We start from the raw sequence: 24,425 nt of genomic DNA on the forward strand, positions 1-24,425 counted from the left end.
GCTTTTTCTAGTGCGTCAAGTTTTTTTGAACGGCCCCGAAGCATAGTTTCGGAATTTCCGCGATTTTCGATTATCCACGAAGTCCCAGTCCCAATCACCGCGGATAACCAAGACCGTTATAATACCTATGTAAATCGCAGTTCTTAAGGCATAAAAAATTCAAATTATCGAAGGAGTCAGTGATTTCATTGAACAATGAGCATTAAGCAGGAGTCAACGATGGAGCTTTTGACGATGAAAAAAGTGCTTCCCGTGGTTAATCCCGGTACGATCCCTTGGGAGTATGATTCCTCGTTGGAATTAGGTTAATCTGCGCTGACCGAGTCGATCCCAAGCCGCGAGGTGAAGGGTTACCTCCGTTGGCGCGGCGATGGTGGCGCCTTCCCCTCACTCTGGCGTCCATCGGGGCCCTTTGAACACGGGGCAAGTACACAGCACACCCGAGTTCCGGGTTGGAAATCCGGGTCCCGAGCTGGCAACGAAGCCTCGCGCCGTGGAGGGGGAAACCCGAACTATTTATCCGATCCTCGATCCTTCCTCCTGTTTCTGCCCCAGCTGAGCCACGGCTGATCCGATCGCATTCTCAATCTCGCGCGCATTGCCACCCTCCTCGGTCGACACTCCCGGTGCTCCGCGAATCTGGAATCTGCGCGGTTTTGGGCTTCCACGAGCTTCGTCCCGAATCCTGAGTCCTGTTCCCGCGGGTGCGGCGTTTGTTTGGGTGTCTCGAGAGTGCCACTGCCGCGCGCATGTATCCGACCGAGAGCGCTGCTTCGGGAGCGGGAGACAGCAGGCTCCGGCCCTCGCCGCTGCTCCGCGTAGCAGTCACGCTTCTAGTCCTCCAGTGCGCTGTTGATTACTGTCTCGCCGCCAGCGTCCCCACATCCGCCAAACAAGACACCAACATGGTCGATCAGTATTTGAACAAGAAGTACAAGCTCGATTCCAGCGAGAACTTCGAGGAAATCATGAAAGCCCTCGGTGAGTCCACCTCAGATTTCCACATTTTCCTTCTGTCTCTGCAACTTAAAACTCCCGCATGTAAATGAGGCGTTGGCATCATCAAACTGATAAGAATCGCCTTGTAGAAAAAGGTGTTCCCCAATTTTTAGCGCGATCATTCTGTATTATCCTAATTTTTTGTAGTTCCTTCCTCTTGCATTAAAAACTCCTGTCCTCCTTCTGTCTCTGCAACTTAAAACGCCCGCATGTAAATTGGGCGTCGGCATCATCACACTGATAAGAATCACCTTGTAGAAAAAAGTGTTCCCCAATTTTTCACGCGATCATTCTGTATTATTCTAATTTTTTGTAGTTCCTCCCTTAAAAAATCCTGTCTCCGTCCCTGCCGATATGAGACCTAAAAGTTCCTGATAAAGCAGTGAGATTCGAACATTTTCTTATTAGGCATCATCACACTGATAAGAATAAACGTGTAGAAAAAGGTGTTCCCCGATTTCTAGCGCGATCATTCTATATTATCCTAATTTTTTGTAGTTCCTTCCTACAGCGTTAAAAAATCCTGTCTCGATCCGTCCACACTACCTACTATGAGACCTAAAAGTTCCTGATAAAGCAGTAAGGTGTGAGCATTTTCTTATTAGGCATCATCACACTGATAAGAGTAAACTTGTAGAAAAAGGTGTTCCCCAATTTTTCTCGTGATAATTCGGTATTATTCCAATTTTTCGCAATTCCTTCCTATTGCGTTCAAAAACCCTGTCTCCGTACACACAGCTACGTGACGTAAAAATTCCTGTTAAAGCATAGTAAGGCGTGATCATTTTCTTATCAGATAACGGTCGCTAGAAGTTGATACGTGTTCAAACCTCAAGTGGTGTCTACGATTTTCACATTAGTGGAAATAGGTCTTGGCCGTCGTTTTAGGTGATCATACTGAATTATCCTGATTTCTTGCTCGCAGTTTCCTACTCATAGTTTTCAAAACCCGGTCCCCGTCATCACCGCTATAACCTAAAAATTCTAATAAACTCGGTGAGACCAGGGTGAGACGTCAACGTTTCGCGAGACGTCCCTTATCAGATGAACACTGCCGTGCTACGGAAAAATGCCGTAAGAACATTCGAGAGTTGCCAGATTTCTCCGGACAAAACATGTGTTTTTGAGGAAAGTTATGCATGTTTTTTATTGAAATTTTCGGATATGTTAGATCGAGCCGCGAACAAAATTATCTGAAAAATTCGGATAATATTCAAAATTTTTCAGTGAATTCGGTTTTTAGTAAAGCAAATTTGGCAACGTCTGAAGGCTCATACGGCGTTTTTCCTTAGCACGGCTGAACGCCGGTGGAATTTCATACCTATGAGTGCGGGCCTCAAGTGGTGTGATTGTTTGTCCATTTCTAGCTTTTTATCTAGGTTTAGATTGTCAGGTGCAGCTTTCCTCAAAAGAAACGTTTATTTTCACGCCTGTTGAAGTTGTGTCGTCCAGAATTAGACTTACCAAAGGTTAAGCACTCATTAATTTGGACGTATTTATACTAAAAGGAACTATGTTGCACACAAACCCTATATGCACATAGTTCCTTTTAGCATAAATACGTCCATTTATTATTTTCAAGAGAGCTTTCGTGTCGTATCCATGCCCGGTTTAAAAATTTTCCCGCGCCAAGGCATGAAGAATTTCTCACTCCTGTGTTGATTGCGGTGGCGGGAAAAATTGTAAACGAAGAGTGGATAAAGGCTTGCCGCGGCAAATTTCCGAAACATAACATCCTTTCTTACGAGTTTGATCTAATTCTCGTCAAATCTCATCATTGTAGCTGGTATTTACTTTAAAACAAGTTTAAAAATTAACATATCTTTATACATATTTTTAACGTGTTTTTTTTTTATCATTTTTCTTTACCAAAATGCGTTGTGGTGAGGCTTTAGAGTTGTCGGGTAACCCTTAGCAAAAATTTAGTATGTAAGCCAGAGCTGAGAAAGAGGCTTTTGATTCATTAAAATAGTCGAGAAAAAAAATCGCGGCTGGAGGAAAAATTGAAAAATTAGTGCCATAGCGCGTGTGTTCAAATGGACCTCGTTAACCAGAAAGGAACCAAGCGACGTCAGCTATTGCCAAATTTAATTGGGCTTTTTTTATGCAAGAGAACGTATGTGCGGATCCCTTTGAAAATGTCAAGGATTTTGCTTCGTACCATGCAGGCATTTCACTAACATTTGCACAAAAATCCTCACAACTGTTTTCGTGTAAAAAATTAAATTACCCAGTAAAATTTGGCAACAGCTGATGTGGCTTGTTTCCTTTCTGCTTAACGCGGTCCAAATGGGAAATACAGCCTTATATGGACTAAATTTTGCAAGTAGGAACTATAAATTCCGGCCCGGTTTAAAAACAACGTAGGTGCCATTAGTTTCCCTATGAACATAAGTGTTTTTCAGATGAGCCAGAATTTATAGGTTCAAATTGCAAAATGCAGTCCATATGATGTCACGAGCAATTAAATTTGCTCACTTTTAAATCTGTTTTTATTTTATTTCCGATATCGGAAAAAATTTCAAACAGTACTCTGAACATGAACCGCTGCTATGAGACACAGATTCGCTATCACATACTTAGATCTCTCCCTCTCAAGTTGAATAGACGCTTGCGTGGCTACAGAGGGATCAGTTGGAGGGAAAGGTTGTGACCGATCACGGCATTGCCTCAACGTACCCCGCGAGGGACGTCAACCTTCCAAGTCTCGTTTCAATGGTAACCGGTCGTTGCCCCCTTTGCTCTTGCCAAGACGAAAATACTTGCGCTCAACAAATGCACCCACGACCTGCATCCTCGTTTGCATTCGCGCTCTTTGAATGTGAAGGTCGTAGAGCCAACGTAATACTGCCAAATAAGGCCGTTTTCAGCGAATTTTTATGAAATTTCCCCTCGTCATTTTTCGGGGAAAAGGGTAGGGATTAAAATTGGGAAAAATTAGGTAGTCATTCTCAGGAGCAATACAAGTCAATGGCGTATCCTAAAATTTCTCATTTTAAATTTTTCCGGGGGAGTCACTCCTAGATTGCCTCCTAGGGATGCACAAATTTCTCGATTAGTTGCGTGTGTAAATGGGATGGCTCCGAAAACGATTTTTTAGATGGAAAATCCGTCAAAATACCGCCCTCCTCGCAAAATTGCTTTTTAAATCTAATGTTTTTCGGCAATTGTGATAAAAATCACTTGTTTTTCTCAAAATCGTATCAATTTGTACGTACGGAGCCCTTGCGCACCAGCGCAGTCACCACCTAGAAATTTCTGGAGAAGAAAGGGTTTTTCAAATGGGTAGTTCTTGCATCCCTAACTCTTTCCCTCCGCAAGGATGACTCACCCCAAAAGTCCCCTCCTCAAATAGGTGCAGATTGTGGGGGCCCGTGAACCCGCGCAACTAACCAAATCCCAAATCCGGCCCTGCAACGAAAGTAATCAAGGTCGCGGTGAGGGTATCGGGTATCAATGAGTTTTCATGGCGACCTGGCAAGCGACGGCGTGTACCCGGGTTCTAGGAAATGGGGTGCCGTCTGCCTGGAACAAGGAACGGGATTCCAGGACACGCCACCCTCCTCCGCGGGGCGCCGCGCCGCCGCGCGTCGCTCGGATTGCCAAATTAATGGGCAATCCTAGAATTCCCTCACCTGAGCGAGGATCGGATAGGTCAATGCCACGGACTCTTCCTCCTTTACAACTCGTCAGTCTCTTCCGCTCGGTCTGCTGCTCCGCCATCCAGCTGCCGACCGACCCAGCCCATGTCGAGATCATGGAGCCCACGGCCGGGAAAAACCGGGAGAAGCCGAGATTCAAAAGGAATCGGTGTTGAAATCCAGGAATTTCTTCTCAAACCGCTGCGAGACCCATCTGTTCTTACGGTTCGTGCACAGAGTACTCTATTATGGGTTCGTGCTAGCTCGGCGCTACGGCTTTCTTTTCGGGGAGACTGGAAGCAGTGGCGTGGCGTGCTTTGCGATATATGGATTATTATGCCATTTAAACCTATGGTAAAGAATCGATTATTAAAGTGTTCGCTGCGAACACCCTGTTTATCGATATTTTTCCGTAGGTTTAAATGGCATAATAATCGATGTATCGCAAAGCACGCCACGCCACTGGCTGGAAGAAGATTAGAAAGTTTTTAAGTTTTTCTAGGGACCCGGAGATCCCTGGGACTTTCAGCGAAGGCTGTGGACCAAAACTCATGATAAATGACCATCTCTCGTAACGTCTAGAACCGAACTCTTCAAATACCTTAAAAATACCAAAAAGTCTTAGCTAAAGGGAATTTCAGGGGTTTTTGATTTTTTCAGGGTAAAAAAATTGGTAATGGTGAACTGGGTTCCCTGAAATTTCCTTTTAGCTCGTCGAGATTTCGATAAAATTAATGAATTCAAAGCTAAAACTAACTGGGAACATGGATGTCTTGCATGGTTTTTGGTCCATAGCCGTCGTCAAAATGCAGGAAGTACCAATAATTTTTCTCAAAAATAGGGGTAGTTGTACAGCTTCGACGGGGTTATTGTCGCAAAAAAAAAAATAAATAAAAAAATAAAAAAAAATATTTATTTTGGGGCTTCCTGCGTATCAACAGCTTTAATGGCATATTCCGAGGTAGAGTCGTGCTTTTAAGGATGAAACCCGTTACGCTGTTACATCGAAAGGCGGAGGAATAGGAATCTACTGTCGGATAAAGGTACCCAAGAAAAAAGTTCGTTTAGAATCCAATGCTCCAACATGAAGGGCCTCCCTTTCACGTATGAAGAAAGGAGAAAAGAAGTGGGAAGAAGGAGGTAGAAAATAGAGTGTCCGCTTCAACCCCATCAGACCAGGGTGGATCTCATCCTGCAATGTTTATGAGAAGCTCAACAGAAAGGGGTTTTTTAATGACAGGAACTGTGGGCGCGGCACGCCTTACACCTACCCTTTTTTCTTCTTCTTCCACCAACCTGTGCTGCGTTGTCTCATGAACGCGAAAATCCCAGATGTCTCCGTATTCATCCTAAAAAGGACGATCCTGCTTCTATGAATTTTCCTCTTATTACATAGCTGCTCTTTGATTTGTGCTCTAGGTTCAAGTCTTTTTTTTGTAATAAGCAATGGTGAAACCAGAAAAAGGTTTCAAAAATAGGAAGATCGGCGCACGTGAGCGTGAAAATTGTGTTTTTTCTGCTCGAGAAAGGTGACTATCACGCACTTTTTGACAACTCGCGTCGTGATTTGCCCATTCTTAGCAAAATTGTGGCAAATAACACGTAAAGTTTTAGAAATACGTCATGACTTAGAGATTTTTAAGGAAGAAAGTGATATCGTAAGGAGATGGCCGGTTTGAAGAATGGGAAGACTGAACATTTTCTGTTGTAACACATGTTACCGATTGATTTTACAAAATTGAACCGTTTGACTATCATATGGATTACATTTTGCAATAAGGAACCACTATCTCTGGCTCATTTTAGAAACAACATATATGCCATTGATATCTCAATGCAGATACGTGCTTTTATGGAAGAGCCAGAGATAGTGGTTCCTTATTTCAAAATGTAATCCATATGAGGGATGATACCACTATTCGACCACGTGGGAGCTTGTGTTGCCTGTACTAAAAATTGAAGGCAAACTGAAATGTCATTAAAGTTACTTCTGCACTTTATTGGTAAACCTTTTATTTGTATGTGTCCTATGGTAGCCTGTCATGTCACAATGATATCACTAATCGACCATGAGAGAGCTCATGTTGTCTACATGAAAAGTGAAGGCGAACCAATGTGACGTTGAAGTAACAACCTCTTGTTCAGGAAAAAGTTATTTTTTGAGTGTGTCTCTAGAGAGGATGCCATTTTGAGAGGTGGCCAAAATTCGAACATACCAGCCCATGTTGCCCACGTTAAATGGGAAGGCCAGCGTGCAGGAGCGTAAAAATTGTGTATATTCCGCAAAATGAAGGTGGATATTGCCTGCTAATTGCAAATTCGCGGTTTAAATACCTTATTTTTGGAAGAGCCAGAAAAATGTGACGTTTTGTAGACATCTGAAGCAAAAGGTCCTGTACCACAGTGAGATGGTTTTGAGAAATGAAAGGGCTAGGGATTTTCTGCAACCCTGGAACGCTTGTTATCGATTGGTTTTCATGAGTCATTCATATTACTTAATTGAAAATAATCATGATAAATTGAACTATGTTACATGCAAGCCCTATGCACTTAGTTCCTTTTAGCGCAAATACGGCCAATTTGTCATAACAAGGCAACAATGTCTGGCAGAGTGAATCTGTATTTAATTGAGGGTTAAAAGGTGAAGATTAGATCGGTGCCCCCAGGCTCTTGGCCTTGTCAGGAGAAACCCCGAAGCTGGGACATCAATGGAGGATGCGTTCGCCCCTCCCCAAGTTTAGGACCAGCATCGATCAGTTCAGTCACATATAAACGTGTCTTTTTGCTGCGACCAGGGATGATCATCATGATTCATGATCGTATGGACTCCCAGTTTGAACCGTGGGCACATGTAATTTCATGACACTATAATCACATGACATTTCCAGATAAAAACACACAAAATACCCATTATTGGTGACATTAGGAACTAAACCCTCTTGCTTTTCTCACCAGGAAGATTTCTTCGTCTGAGAGTTCACCCGTTAAGATTTTCAAAATGAAGGACATGGGACCGGGGCCATGGGGTATCATGGTAAATATTCCGCATTGTACACAGCTTAGATTTATGACTAAAGTAGAATTTTGTCAAAATCCTACAATTTTTTGGAACCGTTCAATTGCATTCCGTGTGTGATTGCAGAGTTATATGTAGAAATATGTCCTCCAGTTTCAACTTTTAATTTTACGTACTCTGAATTTATGAGTGACTTGACGTCCTACAGTCGAGACATATGCTCTCACGCATTTCAAGTTTTCAGAAAAACCGTGGCAATGTTCTCTCTCTATCGGAGTTCATAATTGGACCGCGTTTAGCAGAAATGAACTAAGCTACACCAGCTATTGCCAAAAACTGGGTAATTAAATTTCTTACGAGAGAACGTCTCTGCGGACTCCTTTGAAAATTTTAGGGAAGTTGCTTCGTACCATGCGGAAATTTCACTGAAATTTACCAAAAAACCCGCATTGCCGTTGTCATGTAAAAAATTAAATTGCCCAATGAAATTTGGCAACAGTGAATGTGGTTTGGTTCCTTTCTGCTTAACGCGGTCCAAGTATGGTTGGAAAAAAATGCATTCAGATTTTACTGCCCATTAAGCTAATATGCTGCAGATAGCCATTTTATGGCCATTGTGGGTCGATTGTCAAACTAACTTGATTGATACATGTTTTCGATAACGATTTAAGAATCGATCTGCAGAAGAGGAAAAACAGCATCCTCTGTCCGATCAAAAGTTCTTGTGCTTGATGATTTGCAGTTTCTGCACACATACCAAAAACAGCAATAACTGTTGCCATTTTGGTATTTGCTTGATTTGCACAGTGCACTTCATTGAAATTAAATCCTGCCAATTCAACAGTTAATAAGAGGAATCTCGACTTGAGATGGCTGCATCGTTTCAGTCCGCACAACTTATGCAGGAAAAATTTCTGCAGGTGAATCGTAAAAATGTTTCCTATCGCATATCTTAGTAGGTATGTTGTTGATCCCAGCGTAAATTTTCTCAGTATGCGTTCGCATTGGGAATGTATCCAAACGTCCAGGGGGAAAAATATAATGAAGATAATATTGCGGCCTGCTAGGACTTTTTTATTTGTAATTCCAGCCAATGTATATGGTTAAAATCAAGAATTTTTTAAATTTCACCAAATTTGCGACCCAACTAAATATGGGTTTCACTGCCCTCGTAACGCGTATTTTTCTTCGATCCTTCTCTTTTGGGTAACGTTGCATGGTGGCAACGATCATGGTGTCAACAAACCAAAAATTTGATCACGGAGTCAACGATTGTTGCCGTCGTGATCAAGCAGTAAAACGCAAAAATGGGCCCTGAGCATGGTGTCAACGATCACGGTGTCAACAAACAGAAAAATATCTTCCTTGTGAGTAAAATTAAAAAATTAAGTGTACAGGAGAGGTCTGGGTCACGTATAGTTGGATTAGGTTAGTTTAGGTCAGGTTAGGTTAGGTTAGGTTAGGTTAGGTTAGGATAGGTTAGGTTAGGTTAGGTTAGGTTAGGTTAGAGTAAATAACACAAGAAAAACAAGACTTGAAATTTAATAGGTGTTATTGAGGCAAGTTTTAAGTTTCGTTGACGTCGTGATCGTTGACACCGTGATCATTTTTCATAAGGGTCAGAATTTTTTATTTCTGGATGATCATGGTGTCAACAAAAACTTAGAAAAACTGTTTGTTGACACCATGCTACGTAATCCTGTTTTGTTGGTCTCCCATGCAATCATCACTCTTTATCGCTCCTCTCTTTCCTGTCCAATTGTTGTCATTCTGCGAGTTGCTAGCGGGCTTCGTTTGTGCGGATAGCTGTGTAGCTGTGACTCATATTTCTCATGCAATCAGTGCAAGTGGCAGTGTCAAGTGCACGAATCTGCTTAAATCGAAAGGAACTATATCCATTGTGACCTAAGCCCTGAAACTCATAAGAATACACGCATGACTGGGCCAATGTCACGATGGATATAGATATTTTTTTATTTAAACACGCACAAGTGAGAGATCAACGTATTAGCGGAGTCCTAGACAAAGAGACCCTCAGATAGACAAAGAATAGGCGAATAGATCCCGTTAGGAAAGAGGAAACCACCGCAAGAACATGAATATGGAAATAGGTATTCAATAACCTCATGCACATCGCGCAAATTGCCAACAGTCTTATTCCTCTATAGAGCTTCATTCTTGATAAGTTCATTTAAAATCACCCCCAGGATTTCACTTTACTACGGTCTGCGGGACCAGGGCCCCCTCTCCGCCGTGACTTGAAAATTTTATCACACAGGAAAAATAAGACTCCTGCCTCAGGAGTTCAGACGCTTGAAAAAATGTGACAAGAAAAAGTACTCTTGATTCAATTAGATTTTTGCTTGAATCAAGGACGAAAACTATTACTTAAAGAGGATTTCCTTTTTAATTTTGATTCAAGAAAAAATCCGATTGAATCAAGAGTAAGTTTTCCAGTCAAATTGTTTAAGGCTGGACTCTGGAGCTGGACCCAAGAGACTGTTCCTTACTAGTAGCGTAAAACGTCATTTATTTTAATTTTTAGGAAATTTCATATCTTTAGACCCTCCCCCTCCCTCTGAATGAGAAATTTTCTACCGCACACCCCTCCTCACCGTGTAAAATTTCAGGCTATGCCACTGACTACCATCATTCGTCTTGAAGTACTTAGTGGCAACCTTCACAGATTTTTATTACCGTGTTTGGTCACTAATAATTTGAGCAATATTCAGGAAAATCTCCACGGGTTTTCCTACAAGTTCGCGTCAATCATCGACAAACTTAAAACGCCTTCTAACCTCAGATACATTTTTTCACGCGCACTCCTGGCTTATGTTTACTTGAACACTGAATCGGTCTTCTATATCCGTGCTCTGTTTACACCGGTAATTTCCACCATGCGGTTTTTGAGGAAACGAAACCAGTATAAACTCAAATTATGGGACCACAGATTGCCATGTTGGACGGTATTTTAAATTTCTGCTTAAAGTCGATCATCGGTGAATTCTATCGTCTCCACGCATCTGGCAGATCTACCCGAGGAGTAATATCCAATAAACGGCTCTTGCCAGGCGGGTATTTGGTGTATCGTTGCCAACTTTTGGAGGAAATATCCGCCTTCCGCATATCTCGCGGAGAAAGTCGGGGAACTGACAAGTTCGTAGCCAGACTCACAATTTGTTTCGCTCGTAAAAGTTCACTTCGAGAATGTCCGCGTTTTGCCCAAATTCGAATCGGAGAGGAACTGACAAGAAGTTCGATGGGTGAAACTCGATTTCTCCCAGTGATTCCTCCTCAAAGCAGTTTCTAAATTGAATCGATTATTTTCCAGATGAGCGCCATTCAAAACAAACGATACACTCTGCACTAAAAAAAACTCCGGTCGTGGGAACCGTTGTCACGGGCTATATAGACATACCGTCCGCGTTCCAGGTTCAGGCGCCGAAAGTTCCGGACGTGGCACCCGGAGCAGTAGAGACTGCGGCTCCAGCACTCGGAACTTTCGGCTTCTGAGCCCGTAACGGACGATATGCCTACATAGCCAGTAACTTTTTTTTGGAATGTGATAAGAATATTAGTGTTCTTGTGTTACTTTTGGTTAATACAGGAAGTGAAACATAAATCAACACTAATTTTGTGTTGATTTTGGTACAGTTTGCAGTGAATTTAGCGCAGAAAACAATAGAGAGACTCGAAAATCCTATAGCCGACCGAAGTTTGGGTTATTTTGTGTTTGTGTCTTCCCGTAGGTATTAACTGAACTTTTGTGTTGAGCTTTGCTTTCTGTATAGAACCTTAACAGGTCCGTAAAGACCGTAAGCTTCTTCGAGTTGTGTATACATGACAAGTTACCTTCGCGACGGCCGGCCCTGAGCATACAAGACGACGACAATTGTTAGTTATACGAGTTAGACGAATATAGTTACGCAACTTTCCGCGAAAGTCTCTGTAGGAAACTAGTCCAGAGAACCATTTTAAGGCCAATGATATGGTGGGAGTGTCGGAGCGGCCGTCATCAACGGCTTTTCAGCAGTGAGGCGAAAAAATTGAATTACGCACTTCCTGGACAAATTGAGTAATTGTGGGGCACGCGTTAACTGTGGGAGAAACGAGGAACAAGGTGAGGACGAGGTGTAATTAGTCGGATAAGTGCATAGTGCGTGAAATAATGCAGAAAACCGGATCAGACCACACGGCGCGGCGCCCAATGACGGCCTTTTCCTCGGGAGAACCTTGTCTAGGTCTCCAGTTGGCCATAACCCGACCTTTGAGGCTCCTGGCCCTGTGGAGTTGCCAATATGAGTAAAGGCTTACCAAAGCCGTCGGAAGTTAATAATGCGTTACGAAAGGATGTAGTAAGGTTATTGGCAAGGATATTATTTTCACTGGAAAAAAAAACACACTGGATCTAGAGTCCATACTCTTGAAAACATTGACAAGAAAAAGGACTCTTGATTCAATCAGATTTAAGCTTAAATCAAGAACCAAGCCTCTTAATTTGAGCGGATTTCCTTTTGATTTGAGCTTAAATCTGATTGAATCAAGAGTCCTATTTCTTGTTGCGAATCGTAGTTCAGGGTGACAAATTCGCTATTCTGTGAGACTTTGAAAAGTCCGGGAAGTATGCCCATTCGAAAAGCGAGAAAATTTAGCCGCGAAATCTTCAAATTCTTTATTCCTACCAAATCATTCAATTATTTTCTGTAGCACTTTTATCATGCATAAATCGTTACTTAATGACGTAAGCCTCTGCCTCTAAGTTCTCAGATTATTTGAATATTTTAACCGTCAGGAGACTTCGCGCTATATTTTTTTGCGGAAAGCATAGTGATCAAACATTGAGATATCATGAGAAAGTCAGGGAAAGTCAATCTTTGTTAGAACGAAAACTAAAAATTCATGGGAAAGGTGAGGAAATTTTGAATTTCAAGAGAATTGTCACCCCAAAGTTAATCAGTAATGTTAGATACGTTTTCCTGATTATCTACGAAATGTTAGATGCTAGCAACGTCGAATTCTAAATCCTCTCGGGTATGTTTTTATAAACAAGCAAGGGGAAATCCTTGTATGTATGTCAGCTCTACACTCTGCGTAAGTTTGTACGCGTGAGTATTCGTATGGAGTATATCATTGAAAGCTTTTTTAGTTGTACCTGCACTCAAAAGGATCCATCGAAAATGATTTTTTTCTTAACCCATTGACTTACAATGACGGCTCCCAGCCGTCATCGCAGCGCTGGGCCAGCTCTGCAATGACGGCTCAGAGCCGTCCGCTGATTGTTCGCGTTATTTCGGCAATTCTCCGGTAGATTGCGTTCTCATCAATGTTTATATGAGTAGTGTGGCCACCCTATGACTTATTGTGTACGGTAATTTCTTGTTTTGTTGCGGTATTTTCATATTACTGTGCGTTTGCACATGAAATAACCTCAAAATTTTCTGATTTTCGCTGATCTTGCGATTTTTGCGATTTTGACAGCTATAAACCACATAAAAAAATCATTGTGTTCAAAGTTTTCACCATTTTTCTCAAACGTTGTATTGTGAATGCTTATTTTGTCAATTTTCACCCTTTGAGAAATAATTTCTGGATTATTTTGAAGTGTTCAAAGTTGCTGATTTTTGCCAAATTAAATCGTAATTCCTGGCCCGGCAGGGTCAAATTAAATCATAAGTCAATGGGTTAAATTTATGTGCACAAAAGTCAAAGAATCTCCATAGAAACCGTAGGCTCTCATGTGTATGCATAAGATTTCCGCTCATATTTAGATCCCCGCATGCAGTACAGGTGAGCCTCCGGTGAACTTTCTCGATGAACTCAAGGTGAACTCGTGTTCAGTCAAAGCATAACTTCACTTTTTGCTGCACCAAACCAGTTACAACCGAGCCAAAGTTAGTTTGTCGAACTGGCAGCATTCGGTTCGCCGAATTTTCTCGATTAAAGTTCAGGACCAGTTCACCCATGTGGACGAATCGATACACCCACCAAAATGCAGGACTTGCCACTCAGCAAATGCATAGAATTAATTACATATTTTTCGTGGGTTACTCATATCTCTTTCTAATTGGTCCTAACCAAGGGTAATATTCACATCCCATCCTTAAGCAGACCTTTTTCATAAATAGAGGAGCTGAATATAGCTGACATTTAGATTAAGGGTAGATCTAAAACGTAGTAGTATCAAAGAAGTATCGTTAAAATGACAATTTTTACGAAACTTGAGTAAAATTCATCAGTTTAACTTTGAGGATAGATATTCACTAAGGCTTACAATGATCTACCAACAGAAAAAGTACAAAATACAAAGGAAAGATTCTATAACTTTAACAGTTCTTGAGATTAGTCGGAACCAACCTCAAAATGTGCATAGTCTACAATGTATATTCTTTTTTGCCTTATATGAGTGGCAAATTTCTTGCAAGGATCTATTTTCGAAGTCTATCTACTGAAGTTTACTTAAAGTCCGAAAGAATTGTCATTTAATAATGCTACGAGGGCGTTCAATAAGTAAGTATCCCCTCTCTAAAATCAATAGGAATGGACCAATTTTAAAAAAACTTGGGCTCAAAATCTTCCTCAGGATGTATTGAGTTCAACAAAACAGACCGCAACAAAATCGAACCATGTGCGGCCGAACGCGAGCCGTTTGAACGCACATGGTTCGATTTTGTTGCGGTTTGTTTTGTTGAACTCAGTATATCCTAAGGAAGATTTTGAGCCCAAGTTTTTTAAAATTGGTCCATTCCTATTGATTTTAGAGAGGGGGGATACTTACTTATTGAACGCCCCTCGTACTTGAAAGGCCTCCGTAAACCTTTCTTGACCCCTTTCTTAATGAAAACGACCATGTGGCCTCCCCGAGGAACGGAGCTGTCCAAAGAAAGAGCTTTTAAAATTAAACGGAAATACGCTCTAAGGAGCCCTCACGCAGTCGCGCGAGATTTGTTTTTCCGATGTAATGAGTGACTAATCAAATTTTCTTTAATAGCTCGCCAAACAGAGGTATGGTTTAGTTGTTATTTCCGACATCCCCCCCCCTCCAGCGCCTGCACCACGAATGGCGCCATATTCTTGCTCACCTTCGCAGGATGAAAACTCATCGGCAAGATGCAAGAATTCGCGCGTATGGACCGCGCCACGCACCAGCGTGGGTTCTGCGCAGTTCGCCATCCGTCACAACAGACGCTAATTGGATGAATCAATCCACCACTTGATTCGTCTTGATTGTTGTTGTTGTTTCTCAGAATGGAGCTCTGAGATTCGCTCTTGTGCGTTTCTTGTACCAATCTGACGTCATAAGCAAATTCTAAAATGGCAAATACATTGTAATCTAATAATATACAGATTAAGAGATTAGCGGAAGTGCGACTAGCTTCTATTTGACGTCACTAGAAATGACACAGCACTTAAAGGATTTAAGGGGCTGGATATAATTCGTCGTGTTCCTCACAAAAGAACTTAATTCCATGATCCCGTAGACAATGATCACAATCTTAAAAAAAGACAAAATTATGTTTGAGGCTGCTACGAAGATTTTGTTTTTTCCGTCGTGAAAATGTTCATGTCTATGACGTATGACCAGGACCGGATTTACCTACTTGCCGCTCATGGGCCGCCTGTATTTTGCCGCCCTCTTCTCATTCGTTTTGAAACATCGATAAAAACCATCGAGTGAACGTGCCGGAGGGGGAGGGGGTGCATAAGACGCGTTTACCTATTCGATGTTCGGATGCATTTTTTGCGGAAAGCCCTGTCCACACTACTAGCAAAATTTCACGGAACTTTGCGGGAAAGTTAAGTTCCGTAAACCTATCTCTGTGTGGACAAGGCCTTCCATTTATAAGCAATGCACGAATAAATTATGAAAGAACAAACAAAAATGCAGTTTAATACTATTAACTTTTCGCAATCGCGCCGCGCTGCCCACACTGTTTTTGGTGCAATGCGTGAAGTATTCATGCAGTCTTGCAGGCGCCATGCGTTTCGCGCTGACTGCACTGTATTTGACGCAATGCGTGAAGTAATCATATAGTCTTGTAGGCGCTATGCGTTTCACGTCGACCACTGGTGACCGCAGTGTGTTTGACGCAATGCGTGAGGTATTCAAGCACTCTTGAAGGCGCTAATATGTTTTACATGCCGACCGCCGCGCCGAGGGCTTCTCTCATTCATCTCAAGTCCTCGTCATCATTGCTCTCTGCGCCGCGCCGCTCCAGGCCAAATTGCATGTTAACTCTGCACGTTAACTGCTCTCTTAACTCAACTTATTGAAGGTGCTGTCTCTTGTATCACCGAATGACGACAAAATTAAACATTACTATTCTCTCAGGAAATGAGAGATTTTGTCGTCTTCTCTCGTCTGTAATTTTTTTTTCTGGATCCAATTTTTATACTTTTTTTCTGAATCCGATTTTTTATATCTTAATTTAAAGAAATGACAAAATTTGCCGCCATGGGCCGCGGCCCATGTGGCCACCCCCTACATCCGGCCCTGCGTATCGTTTATATCTATGTATGACGTTGTGCCCGCTTTACTGAGTATGCTAAAGAGAACCATGTGCTATAAATTAATTAAACCAAGAGGAACTAAGATGCACGAAAAGCTTATGCGTTAAGTTATTTAATTAATTTACATGTATAGTTTCTTTTAGCATAAATATGTTCAAATTGAATGCACCAAACAAACACGTCTGGAAAAATACACTGTAAATGTTGAGTTGTATGGAGATATGTAATAAAGACGATGCATATTAGTTTTCTACTGCAGTTTGTCTTCTTATAAAAGCTTCGTCAGTGCTGGATACTTGAGAATTAGCTTGAAGCTTGAAGAAAAATCATTGGGCTTTTGCAGAGCGGGGCGCCTTCATCTGACTGGCTATGCAATTATGCCCACTCCGGTGTTAAAATAGTTGCGCGTTCCAATTTGTACGAATCAAAGTTCAACTACAAGTTGAATGACTTTCCGTTCAGATCTCAAAGTAAGAAAATCCATCCAATTAAGATCTCTGCTCCTTTACTCGTTTAAATATTATTTTTCCCGACTAAAGCGTCTAAGGCTCTTGGGAAATCCCATCGTGTATGAGAAAAAGATACCGCTAGCGACGGTAGATATCCATTTAAAAGGGCATCCTATTATAATCCTTTACAAATGAATGTACTAACGAATCTTATTTTTCTCTTTGTTTCAGGTGAGTAAAATGATCATTTTAGTAGATTGTCTACTACTTCCTCGTATGTGAGTATCAAGTAGAATTAAAGCTCTAATAATGCAGGTGTCAATTGTCATATCGGGAATTACGTTTCGATATCCGAAATGGGCACATTTATGCAAAGCGGGTCAGGAATTACGTTTTGACTACTCAAATAGACGTATTTCTACTATCAGTAACTACGTGAAAAGCATTTAAATCGATAGGAACTACAAAGCACGCAATCCCATGTAAGTAGCAGTAGGGTTTCATTACATCTTTCTTCGGGGAAGAGAACGGGGGCTGCGGTGAAAAATGGCCCATGGGAGGGGGTCCAAAGGGAGAAATTCCTAAAAATCACTGTAAATAACTTGTTTGGGGAAAATTGCCATGGAGTTACAGATTTACATAAGAGCCCCTACCTAAGCGAATGGTGCTTAGTTTATTTTCATTTCTGTAATTTGTGCATAGTCCTTTTTAGCATGAATACGTTTAAGTAGTAATTTAAACGGTCTAAATTGAAATCTGTGCGAGGACGTTTTCAACATGTTTCCGTCCCCATAACGCACGACGTTAAAAGATCTGTTACTCCAACTAAAAAATTAATTTACCGAAGGTCTAAATCCGACTGCAACTACTTGTAAAAATAGTGGCCAAGATTATTTGAACAAGTCGCTCTTCCTCGTGGTTTTTACCGACTGGATTGCGTCGATAGACAATCGAAAAGCCCGGATAGCTTATCACATGGTGGTATCTTAAAATTAAAGTAGTCACTTCTTTATCCCATCCTGATTTTCGAGGTTCAGACATGCGTGGACTTTGCTCACTGCTAGAGAGGAAGGAGACAATGAGTTTTCTTATCAGTATCTTAACACAGATATATGTATTTGAATCATATCATTTTCTCTCCGATCAGGGTTCATGACCTCACTAGAAGGATATACTCCTTTTTCGTGTGAGCATTATAACCTCTTACTTTAATTGAGCTTCTAAAGTTCTTAAATTCGACTTCGTTCTTTTTATCAGTTGTTTTTGGATATGGAAAACTTTTAAGACCGCCGCATAGTGGATTGAATCAAGGGGAGCAGGAGAGGTGGGACATGTGCGGATACTTTAAAAGCTTACTCCTTCGTTTATACAAGTCGCAGAAGTTTAAAAGTGGTTCCATTTGTTTCCTTCCTGTTAAAATATCCTACGATAACCTCCCCTATAAGTAAATAAATAATGTGATGAGGTGAAGATCAAAAGCAGTTCTATTCAAAATATCATGTCCGACTTCCTTTAAAAGTCCTTTCCACTGTGCGTCGCCATAAGGAGCAAACCTGTCGCATCGCTGAATATACATCTACAGTGCGATAATGCTGTATGTACTTAGCGTAATTAAATCAACAACAAATTCTTCGGTTTCACGGATTTAGACATTATTTGATTTGCATGTTTGAAACTTTCAGAAAACGGTCATATCGGACGTTCAAGTAATTTGTCTTCAGATGATCAGAATTCATGTTCGCTTAAAATTACCCATGAATTGCAGCACATTTTTCCTCATTGTCAGGAGATGAAATAATAACTATCGACTGCTCATGTTGAAACGACTACACTTTTTTCTACCATCCTCAGTAACGAAATCCACCCATTGATTTTTTTTTTTTTGCTCTTCGGCATCATACGTAAGGGATCCTAGAGATTAATAAGGAGGTAAAAAATGTGATAATAAATTATTTCACAGGTTAATTTATGCTTCAATGTTAGCTTAAGATAAAAGCGAGAAAAATAAGGAAAAATAAAGAGAAAGAATAACTTGCTCCATATGCAAAAATTCACGATCATTTCCTTGCCAATAATATTTTGTTGTGACAGGGAGGAAAGTCCTCTTTTGCGTAACGATGAAGGGGGGTAGGGGGTTAAGTTTGGGTAACGCCTTTGGCTCAAAGGGCGTGATCATGAATGAGGCAGTGGCGGCTATGAAGGGGAGGGGAAGGGGGGTCGGGTCCTGTCTAAAGTACGACTCTGATTACTCCAATTTTACCGTTAATTGTACAAACACTTGTATTATCACGCGCAAGTGTACAGAGGTGCCGGATTGAACACTAAGTTTCAGATTTCATCCTCATTTCTCTCGTAAAATAAATCATTGAAAATATCTGGGATTCATGACCAATATCGTAAAAAGCTCATTTTTTCTCCTCTTTGAGTATATTTTTTACCAATGGGATGATCCAATGCATGCAGTCGTACAATTTTTGAAAAAATTGAGATCACGATGATTCGGATGGAGCCAGCCCCAGAGTAAAACTTGTAACAAATGGAATGCCTAGTCTTAACTTTTATTTTGAAAATATTAGTTTAAAAATTTTTTTCAATGTGGTCGATGATAAAGATGCATCTCCTACCTATTATTGTTTAACTTCAAATTTGTTTTTTTATCGAAAACACAGAAATGTCGATGAATATGCCACCACTTTATACTACGTCAGGATCCTCAATCTCAATAAGTTGCATATTCTCTTGAACAACTTACGGAGAAAATTATCCTTGAACAGGCAGTAACTTACAGGATGTCAAGAAATTCAATTTCGCTGAAAAAGTCATAGTTTTTGGCCGCGCTTTCCGCTCTTCAAAATTTTAATTTCTAAAATCTAAAATGTCTCATACGCCTAAAAATATTAGATTTCCTCAAAAATTGAAGTTTCCTGTCCAAATATGTCCAACATACTGTTCTACAGAATTTTAGACGGTTTGCTTGGAAAAGTCACGAAATTCTTAAAAAAAGCCAGGGACTTTCGTGAGCAACGTGTCGGCTCAGTAGAGTACTCGAAAGAAAAAAAAGTCCCAGTGGAAAATTTTTTCCAAAAGTCAGGAAAGTCGATGAATGCGGAAATTTTTAGTCAGGGAAAATACAAAAAAGTCCCTGAAAAGTTAGGTCATGTCAGGGAATTGGAATCTACGAAATTGTAGAAATCCTGCCACTGTGTCGTACAGAGAGATATTACCAGTTTACAGAAGCTTTCTGCTTTGTGGCAACAGTGCACAAAAATATCGTTAGACTTCCCATTATTCATGCCGGTGTATTATCAGTTATCAGTGAAGCGGAGATGTGTAAACACAACTCACAGATCCTAAACTTGAAACTATCGCCGAGATTGCTTCATTTGTTCTCATCAGCAGCCCAGTTGTGTTGCATCTTTCACCGCTAGCGCCCGTCAGTTCAGTGCATCCGCTTATTAACGCGCGTTAGACTAATTCTTTTTTCCCTCGTTAATTAATTCTAAATCGTGAAAATGGTGAGCGAGTGTTTAGGCAAGAGTTACAAACTCGAAACTAGCGACAAATTCGACGAGTACATGAAAGCAATGGGTGAGTGCCATCGGTAATTTCTAGACCGAATTTTACTATTAATGGACCACAAGATAGGCTGCGAAATTAACCAGTGCAATTTCTAGCTGTCTTCCTCTCAAAATTTAACGTAGCATACGATGGATGCTTTAGCATTTTCCAAATTTAACTCATAAGTGAGGAAATAACGTTCTTGTTGACGTTAGTTCACCCTTTCTGCTGACTTACTTAACACTAACTGATAAAAAAAAAAAAAAAAACCTGAGTCCACTTAAGCACCAAACTACTTTCAGTATATTTTGCGATGGAGCATTCCCCTACGTATTCCCCTAGTACTGGCTTTTCTCTAGTTGGGACTTTAGGTACCTTGTATCAAAAGAGGAAAATATGTGTGAAACCAAGGTTTAGCTACTTTCCGAACTGGCGTCAGATATTTTTGCTAACACTTTTTCCAGTATATACCTACAGAAAATCGCTCCTTAACGAGATCGATGAGAACTACACTTTAAAATTCTAAGAAAGTAACTTTCCCTCCATCCCCTTGAGGTAGTTTTATTTGATCGTAATTTTGTTTTACCAGTAACTACCGTCAAAGAGCCCACAAATTGGCAAGGTTTCCTCCTTTATGGCGTGTAAAGAGGTCCGTTAACTGGACAGACTAAGTCTCAAGAGAGGCCAATCCGAGTTTTTTTCCTCGTCAGACAGGCGGAGAAATTGCCAGTGTTTAGCTTTGGGCGAAAGTTGTTATTTGTTTTTTATTTCAACAAAAACTAACGGTTAGCCTCAATTTCTCAAATCAGCTCAGACGATGCAAAAATCTTAGTCCATTCACCTCAGCTCTCCAAAAACACCTGATTTTAATAGAGGCAGAGAGAGAGAGATCGAGGTGTAGCAGAAGAAACAGTGTGCAAAATTGTAGATGTAACCTTCCTTCCTCCACAATTATGTATCATCCACTAACCGTTGGCTGCCGAATTCCTGCTTCTTTCACAGATAATTACAATTACTATGCAACTATTTTAACGCTTGAGATGGTGTTCTGGCCTATCAAAAAAAAATGAAGGCGCACCAGTAGCTTAACAACCGCACTTGCGCGATATCAGAAATTAGTTGCCGTTGGAACACGGGCGGTTCCTTCTTCAAGGTCGGGGCGGGGGTGGGGGGTGAAAATGGAAAAAAACTTCAAGAGACATCGGAAATTTCCGTGAAATATCTCATGAACTTTCGCGAGGTTTTGAGACCTAGAAAAAATATAAATTATTTACAATTTATATAGTGCTCTGAAAACACATTGCAATGTGAAAGCCATTTTTTTTTAAATCATTTACTTAACTCTGGATTTGCATTTCTCCATCGCGTATGTGTGAAACGCATGTGATAAAAAATGAATAAAATGATGCCTCCAAATAATAGTAATCATTCTTAAGCAATGGCCCGATAATAAAAAGATCAACGCTACCCTTCGCTTAAGGGATCGTTCATCAAGTACGTAACGCTAAATTGTGAATTTTTGAACCCTCCCCCTTTGTAACTCCTCTGTGACTTAGAATCCTAACCTTTTAATACGTAAAAACAAAACGGCGTAACGCACTTATCGACCCCGCGCACAGTGAATCGAGTCGTTTAGAGAGGTCGGACATGAAATTTTCGACTAAAACTGCGAATTTTGATATTTATTTCGTCATATATTCAACATTAACGGATGCGTCTAGAAGTAAATTTCACCAGAAAACCGATGAAACCACTTTTAGAACCTCAAAGTTTAGTATAAACGGAGTTATTAAGCGTTTAAAGTTTTCAAAATTTGTCCGACCTCTCCTATTGACTCGATCCACTGTGTCGCGGTTGTGAACGTCCCCTAATGATGACTGATAAGAAAATATTTGAGGAAGAACCAAATAAAATTTGACTAATGATTGCTACGTGAGTTTTTGTAAATTAGTTTAGGATTGTTAAATCAGGTGCGCCCTTCTTTAGTCATCGGTCGTCATTAAGCACGGAGAAAAATCTCGTGCGTGGACCCGAAGTTGGTCATGGATCTCTGAAGTTTCAGATTGAGCATCTGAACACTTAAGGTCTAGCTGTCGAGTTCGATCACACATCTGAAACTCAGTTCTTACATCTGAAGTACTCAGAGTGAGAAGCGAAGTTGTTCGCATGTGAAACCGAAGTCTTCAGATGTAAGAACTGAATTTCGATTTGATCCAACCTCAGGCTGACTAAAGTGTTCAGATGCTCAATCCGAAACTTCATAGATCCATATGACCAAACTTCGGTCCACGCACGAAGTTTTTTTCTCCGTGAGCTTTGAATGTCGAAAGTAACTTTTACACTAAGTATCTCTAAAAAATATTATCTCTGTTTGCCACTTTGTCCGCGATACGCTCTGGAGTTCCTATATTATCGTACCGAGATGCTTTCCAAGGCTCCTTTTTTGCTAGTGAAGAATCGAGCGCGAGGAGGATAATTAGAGGACCACAGAGAGGCGAAAGAGCTTTGACCGCTCGACTCGAACTGACCTCGGGCAACACTGTGGCAATCGCTCGCATCCGAATCGACGAAACCAGAGCGGCGCGAAAATTTTGCCCAATTTGATGTGGAAATTCGAAAATTACCAGACGGATCGCGCAAGCGCAAAGGATGCAGTTTCGAACTGGCAACGCCGGGTTCAGAGACTTGAACCGGATTCCAGTCCGGTCCAGCGTTCGCGCTGAACCACTGCTCGTTCGAGCACCGAGCACCAAATCAGTGTCTTCCTGCCACAATCAGAGCGCTGTTGTCATGTCCGACCGGGGCCTTTGCCCTCGTAGACTGGTTTAGTGCCTCCGTGAAACAATTTTCATGCGGAATTGAGCATGGAAATCAGCTGCATGCGACTTGGAAATCGGTAAATTTCCATGCATTTTGCGTGGAAATCGGTAAATTTCCATGCATTTTGCGTGGAAATCGGTAATTTTCCATGCATTTTGCGTGGAAATCGGTAGATTTCTGTCGAATTGCAAATTCCATTCAAATTCGCATAAGAGAATTTTACCTTGGTGACTACGTTATCTCAGCAGTAATTCGTCACCTTCCGGTCAAAGTATCGCAAGCGCCACGCGAGGTTTCAAAATTTCCGCCGCCATCTTATTTTTCGACAGAGAAATTCTTGGTTGAATCTGTTTGAAAATTTCACTGAATTTTATAGGCAGCACAAAAAAAAAAAAAAATTCAGCGGAATTTTTGGACAGCTCCGTTGAAAAATTTCTCCGTAAAAAAATAAAACAGCGGCGGAAATTTTAAAACATCGCATGGATCTTGTGATACTTTGGCCGGAGGAAGACGAAAATGTTTTCGAGACCCCGCTCTGCTATCTTCTTCTTTTCTATAGTGCTAAAGTTACCTCTCGACAGATTCGCCTAATGATGACGCATGACCCAACAGTTGAGTCACTGGTTTAGCAATTCTAACTTAACTTGCAAAAACTCGCCTAGTAAAGTGCTCACCCCGACGCTCACCAATCATCAATTGGCGAAATTTAAGCTCAACAGGATGCTCATCGATCATCATCAAGCGAAAAGTAGCGTTGACCTCAGACTTTTGAATCTCCAATGTCGGTTTGGCGCGAAAATTCTTGGGGGTGCTGATACGTTTTCGGGACCCTTCCTCTCGGTTGGGGTCCCTCGTAGCCACTCTAAAATCCTCCTTTATGTGAGTTTTCAAAGTTTTGGAAGGCCCTTACATGAGCCCTGCCTTGACAGTGCCCGCTGAGCCCCCGCCCCCCCCCCCCCCCGGTCAGAATTTCTGGGGTGCTGCTGAAGCACCCGATAGCACCCCTGGCTACACCGCTTATGCCGATTACATTGTATAGTGTGTAGTTTCTGAAATATTTTGTCTCTTATTCACTAATCCAATATTACTGTCTCTCGTCGACACTGCGCGTCTGGCGGGCGCGATGTTCTCTTCTCTTTCAAATCCTCTGTTGACGCATCGCGGATCTTTACTGCCGTGCTTAGGAAAAACGCCGTATGAGCCCTCAGACGTTGCCACATTTCCTTCAATAAAACCTCAATTTATTCGGAAAATTGCGAATATTTTCTTCAATTTTCTAGACATTTTTGGTCGCATTTTTATATTTAAAACGTCTGAAATTTGAAAAAATGGTATGCATGATTTTTCTCCAAAATACATATTTTATTCTGGGTAATTTGGCAACGCTCGAATGTTCATACGGCTTTTTCTTAGCACAGCAGTTTAGCTCATAAA

The 24,425-nt window shown here is 41.2% G+C and overlaps 1 protein-coding gene across 1 annotated transcript in view; it reads left to right on the forward strand.

Moving 5' to 3' along the window:
- Positions 1-537: 537 nt before the first annotated feature.
- Positions 538-24,425, forward strand: part of fabp (fatty acid binding protein) — a 35,923-nt gene continuing 12,035 nt past the window's right edge. Inside the window, 1 exon segment of the mRNA XM_019059633.2 lies at positions 538-981. Within this exon segment, the coding sequence (XP_018915178.2) occupies positions 750-981 (232 nt within the window). The 5' untranslated portion in view covers positions 538-749.

Source organism: Bemisia tabaci, chromosome 2 (genome assembly GCF_918797505.1).
Source record: "Bemisia tabaci chromosome 2, PGI_BMITA_v3".
NCBI classification, from domain to species: Eukaryota; Metazoa; Arthropoda; class Insecta; order Hemiptera; family Aleyrodidae; genus Bemisia; species Bemisia tabaci.